This window comes from Lissotriton helveticus, chromosome 2_1, assembly GCF_964261635.1.
Source record: "Lissotriton helveticus chromosome 2_1, aLisHel1.1, whole genome shotgun sequence".
NCBI lineage: Eukaryota > Metazoa > Chordata > Amphibia > Caudata > Salamandridae > Lissotriton > Lissotriton helveticus.
The window spans coordinates 1,911,771,290-1,911,793,497 of NC_136059.1; the positions used below are offsets into that span (position 1 = coordinate 1,911,771,290).

General features: G+C 46.7%; 1 protein-coding gene across 1 annotated transcript in view; it reads left to right on the plus strand.

The window, feature by feature from the left end:
- Nucleotides 1-22,208, plus strand: part of BBS7 (Bardet-Biedl syndrome 7) — a 388,515-nt gene that overhangs the window by 209,214 nt on the left and 157,093 nt on the right. Inside the window, exon 10 of the mRNA XM_078676844.1 lies at nt 18,163-18,265. Coding sequence (XP_078532970.1) covers nt 18,163-18,265 — 103 coding nt within the window. The remainder of the gene's footprint in view (nt 1-18,162; nt 18,266-22,208) is intronic.

Here is a 22,208-nt window from a genome sequence, read left to right on the forward strand (position 1 = left end):
ACGGTCGTTATGTAGTGGTGGAAGGTAGGCTGTGTGGTAGGGAAGTGGTGCTGTGCAACATCTATGCCCCCAATGCTGATCAGGCACATTTCTTTGAGGGTTTGTCGCGCTCACTGGCGTATTATTTGGCGGGCCCTATATTGCTGGCGGGGGATTTTAACTTCATTTCAGATGTGCTGTTGGACAGGTCACACCCGCCTTTGGTAGACTCCCCAGTGCGCAGGCTTGCAACTCATAGGCGGGACTGGCAGGAGAGGTGGGGCTTAGTGGATGTATGGAGGGCGCAGCACCCCGAAACTCGGGACTACTCCTACTTCTCAGCACTGCATGATCTGCATGTTCGATTGGATTCGGTGCTGTGTTGTGAGTCTCTGGCGCAGGTGGTGATTCACTCTGAGTACTTGTCTAGAACCATCTCGGACCATAACCCACTGTTGATCTCTGTGCAATGGCAGTTGGCGAGGTCGGCGGTCCCTACGTGGAGACTTCGTCCGGAGACGCTGGATGACCCGGCGTTCTGTGACACGGTCCGACAGGGCATAGACGACTACTTCGCGGTCAATGCTGGGTCGACAGCGACTAGAGCGAATGAATGGGATGCGATGAAAGTGGTGGTGAGGGGGGTGTGTATGGGACGGTTCCTGACTGTGCGAGGAACAGTGCTGAATGACCTCGCGAAGGCGGAGGACGTGCTGAGAGGGGTGGAACGGCAGCGACCCGAGAAACCGGAGCTGCAAAACAGCTTGTTACGTGCTAAGGAGGCGGTGGCGACTGAGACAGAGAGATTGCGGTGCTATGATTATAAGTTGTATGCGGTGAAAGTGCATGAGGAGCGCGATAAAGTGGGCACGCTCCTTGCGAAGTTGGCTGATCCGAACCCTAGAGGTTGTCCGGTTATGAGTGTGCGACTGGAGGATGGGGAGGTGGTTTATTCGCAGTCAGCGGTCCTGGGGCGCTTCCAATCCTACTACACGGGTCTGTACACTAGCCACCTCGAGGTGGAAGCCACGGACATTGGCGGTTATTTAAATCAGATCCCTTTGCCGGTATTGGATGAGGAGGAGGCCCGGGATCTGGGGGGCCCCATCACCCTGGCCGAAATCAGAGGGGCGATTAGTCATATGGCGCGGAACAAAACCCCTGGGGTTGATGGGTTGCCGATCGAGTTTTATGCCAAATTTATGGAAGTACTGGCACCCAGACTGCAGGTTGTGTATGCGGAGGCTACACAATTGGGGCGGTTGCCTGACTCTATGACGGAGGCGCTGGTTGTGCCCCTGCTGAAGCCGGGCAGGGATGCTTTAGATGTCTCTTCTTATCGTCCGTTGTCTATGCTGACTGTGGATTATAAGATTTTGAGCCGAATCCTAGCCACCCGGCTCCTACCACTGATGACCTCTTTGGTGCATAGGGATCAAGCGGGGTTTATCCCCTCTAGGAGCACCTCGATGAATATCCGTCGGCTGATTGGGGTCATTGATAGTGCTGCCTTGGCGGATCCAGGCCCGGTAGTGCTGACGGTTGATATTGAAAAGGCGTTTGATAGCTTGGAATGGGATTTTTTAGATGGCGTGCTGTTAAAGTTCGGGGTTGGGGAGGGGTTCCGGGGCTGGACGAGGGTGCTCTATTCCTCGGCTAAGGCGCGGGTGCGGCTGGGGACCTTGGTCTCCTCGGTTTATCCGGTCTGTAGGGGCACGAGGCAGGGCTGCTCGCTATCCCCTCTGCTCTTTGCTCTAGCAATGGAACCACTAGCGGCGCAGGCGAGAACGGGAGCTGTGTTCGACGGCATTGCGCAAGGACTTGACTCGCATTATATATCGTTGTATGCCGACGACTTGTTACTGTACCTGGCGGACGCTGGAAGGGCTCTAGAAGGCGCGGTGGACATGTTGGGCAGGTTCGGGAGGCTCTCAGGCCTCAGGGTGAACTGGACTAAGACTTGTGTGTTTCCGCTGCGGAAGACCACGCTCTGCCCGCAGCTCACGAGGCCGGTGGTATGGGAACCCTCTTGTTTTGTTTACTTGGGAGTGCGCATCTACCATGACGCGGCGAACCTCCTTGAGGGGAATGTGGGGCGCTGTATTAGGGCGCTGAAAGGCAGTATGGACTTCTGGGCATCACTTCCACTGTCTGTACTGGGCCGTGTGGCGCTGTTGAAAATGGTGGCACTCCTGAAGCTCCTCTACTATTTTAGAACGCTGCCGGTGTGGATCCCGCAGAGTATCTTTAGGGAACTGAAGACGTTGGTGACTGGCTTTCTCTGGGGCCACGGTCGCAGACGGGTGGCATTGTCCACCCTGCTGAGACCCAAGTGTGAGGGGGGGATGGCAGTCCCCGACTACGAGTTGTATTATCTGGCAGCGCAGCTCCAGGTCCTGACGCAGAACGTGGCCAGAGAATTCAGGGGGCCTGAAGAAGGTCGGGGGGTCGGCATTCAGAGGCATGTCTTGTCGTCTATCGTGATGCAACAGAGGCTGGCCAGTAGGGACCTCACGATGGAGGAATGGACATTCAGATTGTGTTGGAACAGGAACCTGAAGAGGGCTGGGAAGCGCCGGCCGTACGCCCCGGAGATTCCGTTGGGAATGCTCACTGCCTTACCGCACGGGGGTGATTGGTCCAGATTATTAGAGTGGGAGGACCTGGGCTTGCAGATGGTAGGAGACCTCTATGTGGACGGGACGCTGGCCCCGTTCCAGACCTTACAGGAGCAATTTGGCCTGCCAAGTGGTACCTTCTTGCTGCATGCGGCGGTTGTCGCGGCTCTGCAGAAGCATTGGGGGGGCGGATTGGCTGAACCGGAGGTGACGGCGGTGTGCCAATATGTGGTGATGGCGGCGGGCACCGTCAAGGCGGTGACCTGCCTCCATAATAGGATGTTAAATGAAGGTCTGGCCCCGTTAGTTGAGTTGAAGTCGCGCTGGGAGACCAGTGTCGGTAGACAAATCCCGGACGCCGTATGGGGTCAGGTGCTATACAGGACCTGGAAAGGAACGAGGAATGCGGGATTCCAACAAGTGCATTATTTTGTGATCCATAGGGCATATTTGACCCCGGAGAGGTTACGTCGACACTTCCAGGTGCTTGATGCCATGTGCCCGCGATGTTTGGAACCTGAGGTGGATCTTGACCACATGCTGTGGGGTTGCCCGAAATTGGGGGACTACTGGTCCGAGGTGGGGGACCTCTTGAATGCAGTCACGGATCGGGAGGTGGACTTTGACATGGCCGCATGCCTGCTTCTCTGGTTCCCGCATACCAAAAAGACCAAGGTTACGAGCAAATTCATTGGGTTGGGACTGATACTGGCACAGCGTGAGATCACTTGGCATTGGAAGTCTAAAGAGGAGGTGGAGGAATGAATTGGTGAAGTGGTCGAGCTGTGAGAGTGTGTTACGAATGCGCCAGGCGACTAGAACTGGTAATGAGAAGAGCTTGGACCTGGCGCGGTCCTGGGAGCTGGTGGTGCAGGCATTAAGGGACTACCTAACTGAAGGCGAAGAAACTGATCAGTTATAGGCCGGGATTCCATGCGACTACTTGCTAGTCAACACTTCCTGATAGTTGTCACCCTGGAGCAGGAGGGGGATGGTGGAACCCGCATTAGCAGCAGTTGGGGGGAGGGTACTGGGAAGTGAAGGGATCGTAGGAGCGGGTGGTTTGCCGGCTAGCGGCAACCTCCCGTAACCGGATGGCCCAGGAAGGTAATCGTGATGATTTAGTGACATGACATTGGCGTGGCCTTGGGTTGGATGGAGAGGGTGGGTTGGTTGTTTTGGGATAAAAGCAGAAACGAAGTACTACACTTGACCTGTGTCCCGAATAGGGCATGCACCGAGGTACCTCCAGTGACCTGACTCATTGAAGCGCCGCCCAGCCTCCGGGATGTGGGTTAATCGGCTGTGTATTGCATTGATATCGCACTGTATGCTGGGTGCCGTTGGTGTATGGGTTGACTTGTTGGATGTGTCTATTCCTGATTCTGCAATAAAAATATATTAAAAAAAAAAAAAAAAAAAGAAGCTGAGTAGGATGCATAAGCCTCCAGCAATCCACCAAGCCAAACGTATCCAGAAACCCACCCAGCCACTGTTGGGCCGAAGGAGTGTCCCTAGGGGGGTGACGATCGTGTAGACCGGAGAACACAGAATTAAAGTCACCTGCTATGAAAAGAGTACTATCAGGGAGGTCCAACAACACTCGGCCCAAATCGGAAAAGGTAGAGGTCTGTAGACCGGGGGGCACATAAACGGCAAACAAGGAAATGGTCCGACCCTCATAGCGTCCCACGAGGACGGCATAACGCCCCCGATCATCAAGGATCACATCATCAACAGCCAGGGGGAGGGAAGCTCGAACAAGGATACCCACCCCCCTGGAACCCGTGGTAAACCCCGAATGTGCTGCGAGGCGATAGCCCCACCTATTCATTGCACGGCATGTATTGCCCACCAAATGAGTCTCCTGTAGAAAAACAATGGAGACAAACGTCGTAAACATCGCAACACCACACCCCGCTTAATACGATCCCCCAGACCATTAACATTCCACGAAATAAACCTCAACCCGCTACCCCCATCCCACACAGCAACGCCGAAACCCCCCTCCAATGAGCATGACATCAGAAACATCACTAGCAAGATAAAATCGCCTTGATAAAACAAAACACAAACATCAAACTTCCCATCCACCCACCCCCCAACAATCAAGGAAACACCCCCCACCCTGCACCCCTGCAAGAAGCTAAAAAGCCACCCCAACATGCAGTGTGCCTGTCGCCCAAGAACCCCCATTCTACAAAAAGACCCCGGAGGAGGAAAGGCCCTGGCCCACCCGCCACCCCGATCAAAACAAATAACGAGGAGAACACACAGACAGCAGAGGCACTTAGGCATAAAATCCCAGAAGAAGTTACTCTACACGAAGACCCGGGCATAGACAAATAGTTCAGCTCTCTACACCACCCTCAGCACCACCCGGGTGGGCGGCGGGCTCAGTCGCAGGAGGTCGGTCCGGCAGAGAGTCCAGCCAGTCATTCACAGAATCAGGCCGATCAAAGAAAAAGGGTCGGTCATTGTACTCAACTCGCAGCCTGGTCGGAAAAAGCATAGCGTAGCGTAATCCCATATCCCGGAGGCGTTTCTTGACTCCACGGAAGCCCATACGCTGTTTCTGCACTTGTTGAGAAAAGTCCGGATAAAAGTTCACCGTGGCATTCTCAAAGGCCACCGGGCCCTTCACGCGCGATGCCTGCAGGATAGCGTCCCGATCCCTATAGTGGAAGAGTTTCGCAACAATAGGCCTCGGCGGGGCGCCCGGCTTACCCTGGCCTCCCGGAACACGATGGGCACGCTCCACTGCGAAGAATTTACTCAGCCCAGACGGAGAGAGGTAGTTCTGGATCAGGTCCTCGACCAGAAGATCAACAGAGTGCGGTTCTGGATTCTCCGAAACGCCAACCACACGTACATTACAGCGACGTGCCCTGTTCTCAAAGTCCTCCAAGCGCCGGGTCATGAAATCGTTCACCCTACGGAGATTGCCAATCTCCGTCTGTATCTCCGAGACGTCTGCCGTGAGGCTGGATGACTTGAGATCCAATGACTTCACCTTCTCATTGGTTTTAGATAGGTCGGCCCGAATCAAGTTCACATCAATGGCCACGGTGTCGATTTTGTGGGCCAAAGCTTCATACTGTTGGCCTATTGTTTCCTTCATGCCAGAAAGGGCGCCCATTATGTCCTTCAAGGACGGCTCCGTTGACGCGTCCACAATGTGGTCCACCGCACTTGGGCCTGGCAGGGCGGCTCCAGGGGACCCCTTCGAATGGGTGTAACGGTCCATAACGTTAGACTGGACCGGGCCCCCACGCAGGGGCGTCTTGGTCTTTCGTGTCTCTCGGTCCCTTCTGCCCGCCATGTCGGAGATCGCGTCACCAGGAGAGTCACTCGGTCCGATGGAAATGGCCGCAGGAAAGTAGGGCGTCGGGACCAAAAAAGGGCAGCTGCAAGGGTACCACTAGGAGTCAACCAGCCAGAAAGGAGAATAAGCTAGCCAAAGGCCCGACAGCCGACTCGTGCGCCGGGCCCAGCCAATGCTAGACTCCCCTGCCAGATGTCCCAGTCCGAGGCAGAATCGAAACCGAAACTGAAGAGGGGGACCCACAAGTCAAATCCCCCTGCCGCTGTTGTTCAACTCCAAGACGGCCACAGTGCCTCACCCAGTCCCGGGCGCACCTCAAGGGCGGACCCCAAAAGTTTGAATCGTCGTATCTTCGGCGCCCCGGGTCCAAATCAAATTCCAAAAATCCCAGGAAGATCAGCCCAGCGTCCTCTACACAAATTCTCGTGAAGAATCAGGATATGTTCAGGATATCATGCCGGGAGTGGCGGGGGTCCGGAGAGCGCTGTGCTCACGCGGCCATCACGGATGCCCGCCAAGCTCCTCCCCCCCCAAGAGTCGTTTTAGATGTTCCTTGACTCCAAGGAGAGCAGACTTTGTACTGTGCCCAGCCCTAAAACCCAACTGAGACAGGTGAAGGAATTGCTGGGCTTCCACTAAGGTAGTGAATATCATAAAATGGGTGGCTGCAACAGGAAAGCAGATTTGCAAGACCTAGATAAGGGCGTGACAGGTAACATGAGTAAAGCCTAGCCGCAGTCTTCAGATTGGTACCTCCCTTAGTGAGCAGAACTGGCAAAAGTCCAGGGATCCACAAAGGGAAATATGGAACAACGTGGAAAGTAGATACTCCTTCTGTGGTTTTGACACATGGGTGAACAGAGGTGCAGCCCTGTCGGGTGTCACTCTATGTAAAACAAGTCTGTCAACAGCCCCCACAGTTCACTTGAGCTCTTGTATTCATGTACAGCAGAGGTCTTCAGTCTGTGGGGCACGACCCCCAGGGGGGCCGTGGAGTCCTGGGAAGTGGGTCGCGCCTTCCCCAGCTTCATTTGCTTTCCTTTTGGAAAAAGACAGCCGTCCTGGGACGGCTAATTTAGACTGTTATCAGCTGCTTGCCTGAATGAAATGCAAATGTGTCAATCAGTTAATGTGTGAAGGATGCTTGGGAGCGGTTCTGGCTTTAATTCCTCAAATCACTCCAAGCTTTGTGATGACAAAGATTTGTGTTTTTTGAGTGGAAGTGCAAAGAGTTGACAACTGGGTTGCTTTTAATTTTAAGTGTATTTACAGCCTTTAGTAGCCCTAAAGAGGTGTTAAAGGGACATTTAAGTTAAATAAAAAAATTGCATTAAATACTTTCTGGTATTACTAAATCTACATTTTGGAACACCATTTTATGGTAAAAGTATTTGCATGTTTTGCAGGTATTCTATCTTTCACTGTGTATAATGCAAGTGTGAAATAATTACTTGCATATTCACAGTGCTTTCTGTCACAGGCTATGACCTCCTAGCACTAATAATACACATCACTATTCTCCACTGCACCAATCGAGATTTAATTATGTGGCTCCCTGGTTACACACAGACCTCTGCAGTGCATGAACTAATAGAGGTTTCATAATGTACTACAGTGCATTTCCCACTGAGTAACAACTTTTAAAAGTTATTTTTCATTTACGCTGCCCATTATTTTATATGTAGATACCTGATGGTGAAAGACCTAAAAACGTTCAGAATATTTTGGGGCTTATTTATGAGGGGCTTGCATTGCCAGAGCATCACTTTTTTGGACGCTCAGGTGGCGCAAGCATCTCAACCATACCTATGAGGTGGTGCAAAGTCACCCTGCACGGCTTTGCATGGCCTCATAGATATTTATTAAAACATAGCAGCACAAGTCAATTTGTTGCCTTACTCTGCGTTCAGGTGGTGTTCCATGAGCTTTGCATGGGGTTACCACTCTACACCCATGGATTTTGATTTTGCCCTATATTTACACGTAAACCTGGAGCAGCTCCAAAAATGGATGCCTCCCCAGTGGAGACGTAACGAGGAGAAATGTTTTCATTTCTCTTTATTTTTTCCTCTTTCCATGTGTGCTGCATTCTGCACTTCACTTAGAAAGAGGAAAACTCCTCTTGGGATTGTTTTTGTGAAGGAAGGTGCCCCTTCCAGTACAAAAACAATCCTGCCTGTGTTGGTGCTATGCATCAATTTGTGCACCAACGCAAGGGAAAAGGACAGGGAAGCACCATATTTCATAAATACTGTGAACTCCTGCCTTTTCACATTGGCATGGGGCAGTGCAGCAAGAAGAGTTAAGGCGCTGCCCTACGCCAATTTCTCATAAATGAGGCCCTTTGTTTTTAGCTACACCTTTGACTACACCCCCAAGCTCACTGACCTTTTGTTTGCTGAACACTCTTTAATATCATTTCATAACCGTAGAGATTATTTGCTGTGGAAATGGGGGGCGTTTATGGCTGTCGATAGCTGTCTATGATTAGGAGTACCAGGTTCTAGAAAATTTTGTCAGAAGGGGGTCCTTGCGCCTAAAAAAGGTTGACAAGGGGGTATCGGCATCAAAAAGTTTGAAGACTTTTGATGTGCTGCCTTCTACATTTGCATATAAAGTCTTGATCTTGCCCAGCCCCCTTAATGGTTCTTGACAGATTGTCCCACTCAGTGTGGTGAAAAACCTTTTCCTCATGCAGGGATTCTAGGGTGAGCCAAAGAAGGTGTGAACAAGTTTCCAAGTGTCTTTTTTTACGGACCACCCTGGCACAGAACCCTTCTGTGTTTCATTTATGATGCTGAGTATCAGTTGTCGCAGTCTGTTTGGAAGTATGTTGATCACGATCTTGATAGCCACGTTAATCAGTGTGATTGTTGACTAGGGTGACACACCACTGGCTCCTTTCTGGATTGGGGGATCAATGAGATTAGTGCATTGTTGGAAATGGATATCGAGCCATCCCATAGTCTCAGCTTCCTTGTAGGCAGCATGCAACACTGAAGGTATAATTGTCTTGCTCATTGTATACAATTTCATAAGGAATTCATCTTTTCCTAGGGATTTTTGTACGAAAATGAGAGATCACTCCAGAGATGTCATCCACAATAATTTCAGCTTCCAGTAGAGTCTTACCTGAGTTAAATTGTAGAGTTAATTAAGATAGGCTGTGAAGCGTTTTCCCCATTCCATTGCCTGCCTCTTCAGAAATGTACAGATCTTTGAAGAAGAAAGTGAATGCTCATACAGAATTTAATGGTCATGTGGATAGATCTCCATGGTGATTGTAGATGGCCACAAATGCATATGATTCTCTGCTGTAGTTGTGATGCAGGGAGTCAACGGGCCTTTTCCCCTTGTTCATAATGTTGCCAGGGTCTGGGTAGTGCTTACTCAGCTCTGAAACTAAATAAAGACAATTGGGCGCATATTTTTCCCTTTCTAGGCTAGGCATGTTTGTATGTAGGGGAGTTTGGCATATGCTCTCGTCAGTTCTCCAATGGTGTTCTCCAATCGTTCCTGCTCTGCCTTATATTTTTTTAGATAGAGCCGTAGCCCTCATCATCATACATCTCAGTAAGTCTTTTCCCGCTGTCCACAGTGTCTTTGTTAATGAAAAGCAGCAATTATTTTCTTCTATGTAGGTCTTTTTCTTATCAGGCATCTTATACCACAGTGAGTTCAGGCACCAGAATTTATGTTGGGGAGCGACATGGCTGAGATTAAAGGCTAGTTGGATTACAGAAAGGTCAAAAAGCACTCCCACAAAGACTGAGTAGGAGGATGTGCCAGACAGCATAAAAGTGGCTGTTGCAGCTTTGAGAATTCTTAATGGTCACAAATTTGCACCCATTCAATGCAGAAAACCTGCAGGCGTGGACTTGTGGCATTATTTGTGAACTGGGCTCTGTGTGTTTTAGTCAGTCTTTATACTGAGTGTTTTGCAATCCCTCCGGGTTTCCCAGAGAATGTGATATTTTAAAACTATCTCTAAAACTGGTATTTTACTACTTCTTTGAAAGATATGTCTCAATGGTTATGTCCGTAGCTTTGTTCTGCTCTTCTTAACCACTCATCACTTAACAATTCACTGTCTTCATGTAATGAGTTGTGAGACACTTTTTTCTAAGCACCTACTCTTGGTGTCTCAGCTGGGATGTACACCAGCCTAATTTTAAGACTCGCTGTTGTCTTATTACTAACAGACCTGTCAAGCAGCAGATAAAACAATGCAAGTAAGGAGATGGAAACATACTGGTTATTACATGTTAAGTGGAATAATGGAGTTGTTTTATTGAGGCATCTGCCGCATGGCAGTGTGAAAATCAGTCCTCTTGTATTCCACCCTTCACTAGTAGTCTCTTTGTCATACTTTTTTTCTATCATTGGATTGTCATGTCATGTCATGTCAGGTGCTCTTATACAGCGCTCGACTCACCCGGAGGCATCTCGGCGCTTCACTTAGAGTACTCCAATAAAGGGACCAACCCAGGGAAAGAAGGACCTAGTATAGGAAGGCTTTTAACATTTTCCTAAAGGTTAAATAGGACGGAATGGCTCGTAAATAAGCAGGGAGGCTGTTCCAATACTTGGGGGCCAAAAAGGAAAAGGTCATGCCCCCAGTTCTTTGCAGCCTGATGCGGGGCACTTGGAGAAGTTGCAGTGAACAGGATCTCAAAGAACGGTTCGGAGTATATTTTTTTAATTTCCTTTGCAGATACAAGGGACCAAGTCCCTGGAGAGCACGATAAGTCAGGCAACAGATTTTAAAAAAAGCCCTCTGATTAATAGGAAGCCAGTGTAGCTTCCTCAACAGGGGATGGGACGGTGAACCTGATGGCATGTTCAGGACCATCCTGGCTGCCGTATTTTGAACAACCTGGAGGTTTTTTAGGGAAGTCACTCCAACTTCTGCCAGTAGAGCGTTTCCATAGTCCAAACGGCTTAGCACTAAGGCTTGTCTCAAGGTTTGGCGAGATTCAGTTGGAACAAAAGGTAGAATTTTCCTTAACATCCTGAGCCTATAGTAACAGGATCCTAAGACTGAGGCCACATGGTCTAGCATGGATAAGGTGTGATTTAGTTTAATACCCAAATTGTTCACACACTGTTTAGGTGTTAGAGGCTGGCCAAGTTGGAATGGCCACCAATCCTGCGACCAAACAGCTGCGGCTTTCCCTAGGAGCATAACTTCAGTTTTGCCCGGATTTAACTGGAGACGATTGTCGGTCATCCAGTTAGAGATTGTAATAATTCCTGATACAAAACGAAGTCTATCTGCTTCCAGGTTTGGCCCGATGTTAAATACCAGCTGAGTGTCATCAGCATACGAGATGACCTCGAAACCCAGAGCTTCCACTCCCTTCGCCAAAGGGGCCATATAGATATTAAATAGGGTGGGGCTAAGGCAGGAGCCCTGGGGAACGCCTTTGTCTAGTGATGTTTTTCCTGCTTGATGGGGGCCCATGGTGACCGTTTGACAGCGATCTGTCAAGAAGTGTTGGAGCCATTTAAGGGCTCGACCACAGATACCAAAGGATCTGAGCCTCTCCACCAGCCTACTGTGAGAGATGGTATCAAAGGCGGCGGAGAGGTCGAGTAAAATCAGAATAGCTGATCCGCCCTTGTCCACCGTTGTTCTCAGTGAATCGGTCACTGCAAGGAGGGCCGTCTCCGTACTATATCCTTGCCGAAAGCCCGACTGTGAGGGGTCCAGAATACTATTGGTCTCTAATAAGTAATTTAGCTGCTTGTTGATTTGGGCTTCAAGTATCTTACCTAACAAAGGAAGCAAAGATATCGGGCGGTAATTGGCCAGATCCATAGGATCAGCTGTAGGTTTTTTTAATATCGGACGGACAAAGGCTTCTTTCTATGATAGGGGAATGGCTCCTTCTGAGATAGAGCAATTACAAATGTTTTGTACCCACGGGGCTAAGGCGTGGGTCAGTAATGCCATGATCTTAGGGGGGCAAGGGTCTGCAGGAGAGCCTGATTTTGCTGATACTAAGGCCCTTTCCGTGTCCGCTAGGGAGATGGGATCAAAATTATTTTCCAACAAGCACACAGTACTTGCTCTAGTGGGGGGGGGTCGATCAGACAAGGTGAGCTTGCCTGATTCGTTTGAGGAAAATTGGTATAGATTTTCTCAATCTTCTCCTGGAAGAAATCAGCCAGTGAATTACATAGGTCTTTGGATTCAATTACCGCTTGCTTGCATACCTCTGGCTCAACGAAGCCTTTTACAATATCAAATAGTGCTTTGGCACAATTTTTTGAGCCCTTAATTTGATTGGGAATAAACAGGCAACGTGCCGCCTTGAGGTTTTGGTGGTAAGTCGTCAAGGCTGTTTTATAGATTTGTCTGGATTGGGGAGTTTTTAGTGTTCTCCATTGTCTCTCCAATTTTCTGCAAGACGACTTTTCCTGGCTGAGTTCAGATGTAAACCATTTGGCTGACGGCCTCTTTCGGTTTGGACAGGCTTTAGGTTTACTAGGGATAATAGAGTCCAGTGCCTTCCTTACCCCTTCATTAAATCCTGCCAGCATTGACTCTACCCCCTTTCCTCTGACTGGAAAATGGGTTGGAAGACCGCCTCAAAGGCTTGTAGGGTGAGTTTGTTCCATGGTCTCAGAGCCGTATTACGGCTAACTCTAGCCCGGCTGTTAGTGTCCTGTGAGGCCCGTGAGGAGGAAAACTTAATCAGGGAGTGGTCGGTCCATGTGAGGGGCAACGGTGGCTCATACTCTAAAGAGGTGATGTTAGTGAAAATTAAATCTAAAGTGTGTCCCCCTATGTGTGTAGGGCCTTGGATTCTTTGTACTAGCCCAATCTGTGCCATGTCCGAAATGAGTTTGTTCACCTCCGCCGTGGCAGTCAGTTCACCATGAAAGTTAAAGTCTCCTAAGACTAGGAATTTGTTGGTTGCCAGAGCATTCATAGCTATCAGGTCGATTAACCTATCGGAAAAATCAGTTTTGGGGCCAGGCAGCCGATACACCAAGGCTCCTGACCAGCTCTCGGAAGCAGAGAAGGTTACTTTAAAAACACCAATTTCCAGCTCCTCCTCTGATATGGAGTTCAGCCACGAGATGTTTATGTGGTGTTTACAGGCAATGGCTATTCCACCTCCCACCTTTCCTGCTCTATCCAAGTGAATGAACTTATAGTCAGCTGGGATGGCAATGTTTATCGCTGGATGATTAGCGGGTTTTAGCCAGGTTTCTGTCATAAAAATGATTTCAGGCGATTCCGAATTAATCATATCCCAAATTTCAAACTGATGTTTTACTAGAGACCTTACATTACACAACAAGTAAGTAGGGTGTTCTACACTCGCCTGGGAGTTCCAAAGGCAATCTGGTCTGGGAGGTTTGAATGAAGGATCACTCTGAAACAAGCATGTTCTACAGGCCACTGGGCCCTCTAGATATGCGGGCAACTTGGAGCGGCAGTTTAGTGCCGCATCCTGTGTGCTGGCCCTAATCCTCCCAATATGTCTGAGCGATGCGGCAGAATAAACCAGTCTATTAGCCTGCACTGAGCCTAACTCGGATGGAATAGAGGTTCCGGCCCCGTGTCCCGGCCTGTCGCGGACGGGCGCAGACGGGCTTACCTTAGGTGCACCTCCGGCGCGCCCAAGGTGCGCCCGCTGCCCGCGTCCGCTGCGCGGAGGCATCTCCGTATGCTTTTGTACAGACGCCGATCGCGTCAGCTGACTGTGCACCGCCGCCCCGCCTCCAGGTGGGCGTGGGGTGTGTCAGCAGCTCGTAATGACGTGCGGTTTACCGCGCCTACTCGGCGGTGCCGCTTAGAAGTTTAGAAGGCTAATCCTGAATTGGTGAGTGTCAGTAACAACTATTCCATATCTAGAGGCCAACAAACAGCTCAATTCCCCAATGATTAGCGTGCAGTGCAGGAAATGCGATTTAAAAGTACAGAAAGCAAACACGAAATACAAAGTGCAATTTTAAAATTTCTGAACAAACTTTAAAATCCAAAACTCCCGGCTATCCGCCTACGGAGTGTCTAAGTGGCCGAGCTAACCAATTCTGCTGCTTTGTACAGACTATTCTGAGCCCCACTCTACTTAATGTGTACATGAGCCCTCTTACGGACATCATTCAAAGACACAATGTTCAAGTCGTGTTGTATGCCAACAACACACAACTTATAGTTAATATATCCGAATCCACCTCTATCTCGGCTGACCTTTTTAAAACCTGCTTATCGTATATTTCCTCATGGATGACTGATAATTGTCTAAAATGAAATGCCAACAATACAGAGATTCTGCTGCTGGGAAGAACACCCTCTATATGGACATCAGCTTGGTGGCCTGCTACCCTGGGGGAACCACCAGTCCCTAAACAAAAGGTCAAGAATCTGGGAGTGGTATTTGACTCAACATTCTTTCGACGATCATATCAGGAAAACAGCAGGAAAGTGTTTTGGCACCCTCAAGTCGATGAGAAAAATTCTTGACCTAATTCCCACAAAGTCGCGGAAAACCTTAGTTCATGCACTCATTACTTCCCAACTGGACTATGGGAATGCGCTCTATCTGGGTGCTTCTAAAGGTAGTCTTAAAATGCTGCATCGGGTTCAAAACACAGATACTGAATCTCTCCAAAAGATCATCTGCGTCATGCGCTCTTGACCAGCTACATTGGCTTGTGCTTATGTTGTCTCATACAAATAAACAAGGCCACTGCTATCTCCAACCTCTGATTCAAGCCTACATACCAGGTCAGAGCCTCAGATCTGCAGATGCGAAATTGGCTAAAATCCCCAAGATTAGGAAAGCGAGATTGGGAGCAAGATCTTTCGCCTATGTAGCTGCTAAATTGTGGTACTCAGATCCCCTGAGCCCACTGCCCCATTACTCCACCACTAGGAGATCTCTGGTCCAGCGCGGGGACACAACGAGTAGGTGTAGCCATTCGCTTTACAAATGATATTATTATTATTGTTATTTACATGATATGTCATGTGTTTTAAAAAGTGTAATAAACAGATTTAAAGGGGGGAAAAAACAAGGGGCAGTCAGCACTTATCTCCAAAGTTTGATTTCCCGTAAGGGAGCTACCGTATCAGGCACTGAACACAGCCAGAATGAAAAGTCTTCCGCCCCTCTATCCACATCAACATGGACCTTGCAAGGTCTTGCACCTTGGCGACTATGTGAGGCGGACGTGCGCGAGGACCTTTCCGGTGGGATTCGTACCAGAATATCCGGGACATTACCCGTAATTAAGTCTTGTCACCTGAGAAAAATCACCTTGAATACATAAGGAGATGCATAATAACTAAATTCTAAAGAATCAACATTTGTAACACACGAAGGATTACTCATTTTTGAAGATTCACAACTATACTTGTTGTCTCAAGCCCTGAAGAAGTCCCTGGATGGGACGAAACGCGTTGGCGGTTTCAAAAGTGTTGTGTTCAAAAGTCTTTTAAAAGCTTGAAAAATAAAGAATTGATTGAAAACGAACATCGACTCGCCTATGGAACCAGATTCTTCTTTTTGAACTGTGTAATTTACTATAATTTGTGTTTAAAGTGTGCCGGGCTATCATGTGTCTGCTATTAAGGGCACTAGCAAAGGACTCAGCTGAGACTACCTTCCAGTTCCTGCTGAGGGTCTTCTTCCTGGCAGATTGTCCTCCTTCTGGAAAGCGGGAAGAGTGAGAGACAATGACACTGCCTTGTGATTTAACCAGGTAAGGGGGAAGTACTTCTTGAACTGACAAACAGCCATCATCATTAAAAATCCCATCGAGCATTGTCCACAGCCCTGGGGCTCTATAGACTGGCATTCTAGCAAAGGAGTTGGTGGCTGTAATTTTTATAGTGAAGTATTTTGGCTCACAGGGGCTAACGCACTGTATCCTCTCCAAGTGACATAGGTACTCTAACTTGTGAATAATGGTCAAACCTCCTCCCAGTCTGCCTGCCCTATGTAATCTTAAGATTTCATTCCCAGGCGGGATAGCATCTACTAAGTCCAGGCCAGAGGCTTCATTGGCCCAGGACTCTGTGATAAATACCCAGTCCGGGCAGTTATCCAGCATGAATTTAGCTAATTTTATTTTTTGCTTAATCAGTGACTTGCCGTTAATTAAGAATTCCCTGAGGATTATCTCCCTCTCAAATGGCTCCTTATTAAGCATGACTGCTAGAGGGGGGGTTATGGGGTTAGGGCAGTAGCTCTATTAAGTTTCCTAAGCAACTCTGCTAGTTCACATCTAAGTTTGAACTTATCCATGGCTGGAGTGGTGAGAAAACCGAAACTTCTGTTGAGTACGTGGAGTTGGACATCTGATAAAGATTTTTTACAGAGGTTGATGACTAGGCTGATGTGTTCCGCCTTAGGGAAGTCTCTCTTGTCATTCTCCTTGTGTTCCCTTGTTGTGTTCCATTGTATTCCTGGCTCTGGTCTTTTTTTTGTCGCTTCCACCTCTCCACGCCTCTCCTAGAAAAGGAAATCTATTTGTAGGTGTAGAGTAAGTTTGGTGCAGGTACGGGGAATAAGGATTATACCTCCAAAAACAATGGTGGAGTAGGAGGATGGGTGGGTGCCGTAATTCATCTGGGGGTAACATATGTAAAATTTGTTCATATGAGGGTGCCTTGTTGCATGTGATCTATTTCTTCTCTGTCTTCTCCAACCGTCGTGACTCATATGACTAGCTGCTTATTGAAGACTCATCTTCAGTACCCCCTGGGGCATTTATATTGACTCTATTGTCTTCGGTCACTGAATAAGGATATAACTTCTGATAGTAGTCTTTCTTTACCTCTTTTAGCAATTTATGAATCATGGATTGGGCCAGGAACTCCTTATATTAACCTAAATCTTTGTTTATTTCCTCCAGTTGTTTCTAAAATACATTGGTTTGTATTCTCTGACATCTGTATTTTAATTAGCATTGCATCAGATGACCGTTTGTGTTCTTAATTATGAGCACTAGCCAATCACATGTGCACTGCCATGCATTTATTGCCCATTCTTTTCTAAAAAATCTTTACTCGCTCCCCAGTGAGGTAGGCTACTTACTTATGGTTTGTCTAAATCTAGCCTTGTCACCCAGCTGCTGATCAGATACTACGTCAGAATGTAACTGACTGATTTTTGTAGGAATGAGTTGCGGAATTTTGGCAGTAACTGGGGTAATTAAGTTGTCCTGTGTGATTATTTTTTTTGTTTAGTCGTATTTGAGACACAATCTTTTTCAGTTATTTAGAGACTAGTCTTGGGAAGGGGTAGATTGTGTTTAAAACAGACCACAAAGTCCTACTTGGGTGGGCGCCTGCTGGGAAATCACTCTGGCTTATCGCACTGACATTTTTTTATTTCTCATGCGATGGATTATTATGTTAATAATGTGCAAATTGCTTTCACCTGGAATTGCAGAGTAGTCTAAGATGTTATTCGCAACTCCTCTTATCAGCTTAGGTTGAAGGACATTTCTTAAGTCTGTGTTGTAGCGGGAGTGTACCTATAGAGATTGTAACATATCTTTAGTTGTGTTTCCAGCACTTGCTTCCTTTGGTTGTATGGTTTCTGCTGCAATGAAAACCTCTTCATTATGGTTCCTGCGTAGGATGAAGTAAGCTTTGACGGCTTTGCATTTCCCACCCAGACATGTTTTTAAAGGTGCTGATGAGATCGTTGAGGTTAGTGTGAACCTTTTTGTCACTGGGAGCTGTGAAGAATTTACATTTTCATGGAGGCTAGGTTCACCCTATGAACAAGTGTAGGGTGTTCTACATGGTTGGAAGGCTATTTGCATCTTCAGGAAAAGGCATGTCTGAGATACTGATGTGTTTTTTGGGTTTAGGTTGTCATCTTTTAGCCATTTTCTGGTGCAACATTTTGATAAGACTAGCACAGATCGTTTTTGTACTATAGTAGCGTAATTATGGAACAGTAAATTAGCATAGCAACCTGCAAATGGGATACTAATGGGTTCTCAAGGAACAACATTTGCTAAAATTGCTCATTGGGTTTGAGCTGCAGATTATGTTAGCAACACAAGCCTTCAGAATCCAGATTGTTATTCAGAATGAAACCTTGAACTTCTGAAATCTAAAACTTGGGATAGTGATTCAGGGATACAGTGCACTCTTATATGATCATTATGTACTTTGCAGCAGTTGATTATCAGGTATATTAATAGTTTTGCTGTAGAAATAGAATTGCTCACCTTTGATTTGACGCATAGTATATGTTACAGGTTGGGTGATGGGATTGACAACTGAGCCCATCCACAAAGAAGCTGGACCTGGTGATGAATTAAGGATCAGCCCAGAGATGCAGAACAAGATTTCATCATTAAGGTAAATAAAACGTGCAAGAGATTTTAATAATCTATGAAAAGGAGCAGTAATAGATCTATGCTTCAGGCGACTACAAGGTTTGATTATTAGTTTAAAGTGCTGAAGAGAGTACACCTTTCATTGAAGATATATTTGCTAACTAGTAGCACTCTAGCTATGTGTCTGAATTGACATACACACTGTTTGCTGTAAAGCAAAACTGACTTTGCTGCCGGAGTGGGTGCCTTGCATGAAGCAGCAACACATGGTGTCTCCATTAAAATTTAAGAGAATATCACCCAAAATTACGTGATCTAAGGAACGCTACCTCTGCCACCTACTCCACAATTTCATAAGTCCATATGTTGTGCGATTAATTTTGTGTTGGTGAGAAGTAGTCTTTATTTTGATCATCTTTAGTTTGATCATCTTTATTTCAGTGGGCTAAGGTTACTGCTAATCAGAACATTTGACTTTCAATGGTTTGCCCTGGTGCATTTTGGGTTTGAGGACAGAATTACAGGCAACAGTCACTTAAGTTTGTGTGGCATTCTATGTTGTTAGTTTTGTTTCATATGTGCCAGGGTTCCCTTTACTAAGACGTCCTCATCAGATCTACTCATTGGTTGGTGGTGTGAACAGAAACTTTAAGCAACGCATCGTTGTGGAAGCTGATTCATCCTCCTTGTTTCTAGAGGTGGACCGTGCAGAGCTGCTAGTGAATTTGTAGTAAAAAAAATCAATGCCACTACTGAACACTACTTCCCAAACTTATATAAACTGGTACCTATGCAATATTTGTGATGTGGAGTGATCAATTTGTATGGAATGAATGTGGAATGGATGTAGGAGAGCATTGAATGAATGTGGTGGCTCGATTTTTGTATTTTGGATTATTATTAAGTGTTTTAGTGTATTCAAATCTAAGAGTTCATGTTGATGCATTATCTAAAAATTATTTAAAGGATCTTGCAAATAAAATAAGGAATTCGAGTTGATTCAGGTTGGGACCTGTGATTTATTTGCATTGGTACCAGTTTATATAAGTTTGGGAAGTAGTGTTCAGTACTGGCATTGATTTTGTTTTTTGTTATATTTACTCAGCCTTACTGAGTAGAGTCAAGGCCCTTGGGTGTTTCTTCGTGAACTTGTAGTGGCAGCTGTTTACAATATACATATAATGGCACATTTCAAAGTGCAGTAAATTCAACTGCATCTACATTTTAAAATCAATATATTCTACAGAAAGCAAAATGTATTGTTTATTGTTAGAAATTGGGTTGTAGGTTGACAGGGCTATGAGTTCTAGTCAAGCAACGACGACAATCCTAGTCCAGATAAGGCACGAGCAAACTCCAAATTAACTTGTGCTCAACCCCCTGGTAGCTTGGCAGAGAGCAGTCAGACTTAGCTTAGAGACAATATGTAAAGTATTTGTGCAACACTTCAAACAGTGAAAAAGTTAAAACACCACACAAAAAGATAGCAAAATAGAAATTAATTCAATAAATAAAACCAGACCAAAACAACAAAAATCCAATAAATAGAACTTGAGTAATGATTTTTTTAAAAATAAACTGCAAAATAGCGCTTAGAAGCATTAAGCGCTTACTTGGGATATATGATCGCACCGGACCAGGACAAAGTAAAAAATTCAGGCCTATCGCGATGGAGCGTGGGCCTGATGCAGGAACCAGTTGAGGCCCGCTGAACAAAAGTACCTTGAACCTGGTTGCGTCAAGGATGCAGGGAGCAGCCAAGGCAGTCCTGATCCACTCAATGACGGCATGCGCTGGTTCTAATCCGCACAACAGTGGCGATGCGTCTACTCCGATTAGCTGCTAAGCGGAGATTGACATTGTCGTCGAGGCTTCCATTGACGGGGGTGCGAAGACCTTGCGCTGGGAAGAGAGTAGCACAGTGGAGGTTCTAAAGTCGATGTGTCTGGTCCGATCCACACAGCAGGGACGTTGTGCTGGTTCTGGTCCATCCAACGGTGGTGATGTGTCAGTGCTGATTCACACAACAGTGGTGATGCGCCAGTTCTGAGCCACGCAACAGAGGCAATACACTGGTTTTAATCTGTGCAGCAGCGGCGATGCGTTGGTTCAACAGAAGATGCTTGGGTTCTGCTAGAGCAAACATCTTAGGCCCACTTCCAAGGGTCCAGGACTGGGGTGGCACCACTTGGCAGGGCATACTTACAGATGGCAGAGTCCAGGTGCAGAAGCAGGGTGGTTGGAAGTCTTTTATGTCCCTGAGACTTCAACTCAGGAGGCTAGCCAGTTAGCCCTTGGAGTTAATCTGGGTGCATTTGATGCAGGTCCAGTCCTTCACACCCAGGCAGGGGACAGAAGGGCAGCACTGCAAGGCATGAATCCAGCAAAGCAGCAGTCCAGCAGTTTGGTAATCCTTCTGCAGCACAGCAGTCCTTCTTCCTGGCAGAGTCTTCACAGGTCCAGAAATGTACTGAAGTGGTGGTGTCTGAGGTACAGTAGTTATACCCAGTTGTGCCTTTGAAGTGGGGGAGACTTCAGGGAGATGCCTATGAAGTGCACAGAGCTCCTTCCTGCCCTGGCTCTAGACTCACTACAGCGGAGTATGCAGCCCCTTATGTGGGAACAGGACACTGTGTATTCAGGTGTAAGTGAGGCTGGGTCCTGCTCCTCCCTCTCATCCTAACAGGATGGCCCATCATGTCAAACCTAAGCTCCCATTGTGTGTGATTGTCTAGGGTAATACACAAAGCCTAGCTGTCATCCTTCCTAGACTTGTGTCAAAGACAGGCAGCAGGCACCAAATGGCTACAGTAAGAGAATGACAATTTTCTAAAAGTATTTAACCATGCTAGGCCAACCCAATATTTCCCCAGTAAACTGGGTACTGAAGTCAAAAAGGAAAATGTCTGGAGGGATTATTTCCAGTATACTTCGCATTTGTTGGACTTTAAATCCAACACTATAATTAATTTGCAGAATACACCAATTACAATATAACCAATATAATGAAATAAAACTCAGGCAGACTGGTCAAACAACATTTTTTGAATTTTGTTTTCACAATTTTTCTATTTATCGTACAAAGATTAATAATCACATAAATAATATGTATTAAGGGTTAGATTTACAATTGGCAATATTCATAAAACAACGCTGTTGCACCCCATATGATCAAATCATCAATTACAAATTAATTCTAAAAAGGATTGCTGGGGAGTAATATATCTTCCCAACCACATGTTGTCTCAAACTTTCTAAAAGTGGCATTTCAGAATCTGGATTTAAAATCAGACTTCACCATAGGTTTCGATTTTACATTGTGATTCCAGACACACCAAATGTGAAAAATCTATCTCTTCACAATTCGGAATTACACTTACAAAATGTAAAAAGGTCACCACAGTGTTATCCAATGGGAGAGATATGCCTTGCAGTAGTGAATAACTGATTTGAGAATGTTTTCACTACCAGGACATGTGAAACTTAAAAATACATGGCCTGTCTTTTAGATACATTGCACCCTGCCCTCTGGGTTGGGTTTTGGCCTGGCGAAAGGTTTATTTTGCCAGGTCGATATGGCAGCGTAAACTGTACACACAGGCTCTGCAATGACAGGCCAAAGCCATGGTTAGAGGGATACTTGGGTGGGTGGCACAATCAGTGCTGCAGGCCCACTAGTACATGGCTTTTTCATACTTTGTTTGTTCACTTTAGTATATGAACATTTAATGCGCTAAGGGCCAACAACTGAATGTTTTGAATTTCCACCCAAATGTTTATGAAAAACGTATGCCCAGGCGCAACCAGTCCATAATTACATATAAGTTATACAATAACGGCCTGGTGGTAAAAATTGTTAGTAGGGTTTGATCCAGCGGGCTATAGAAAATATATCATAAACTACGCTACCCAATTTCATAACCTATAAACAAAATTCTATTCTATACATGGACCCATTTATGAAC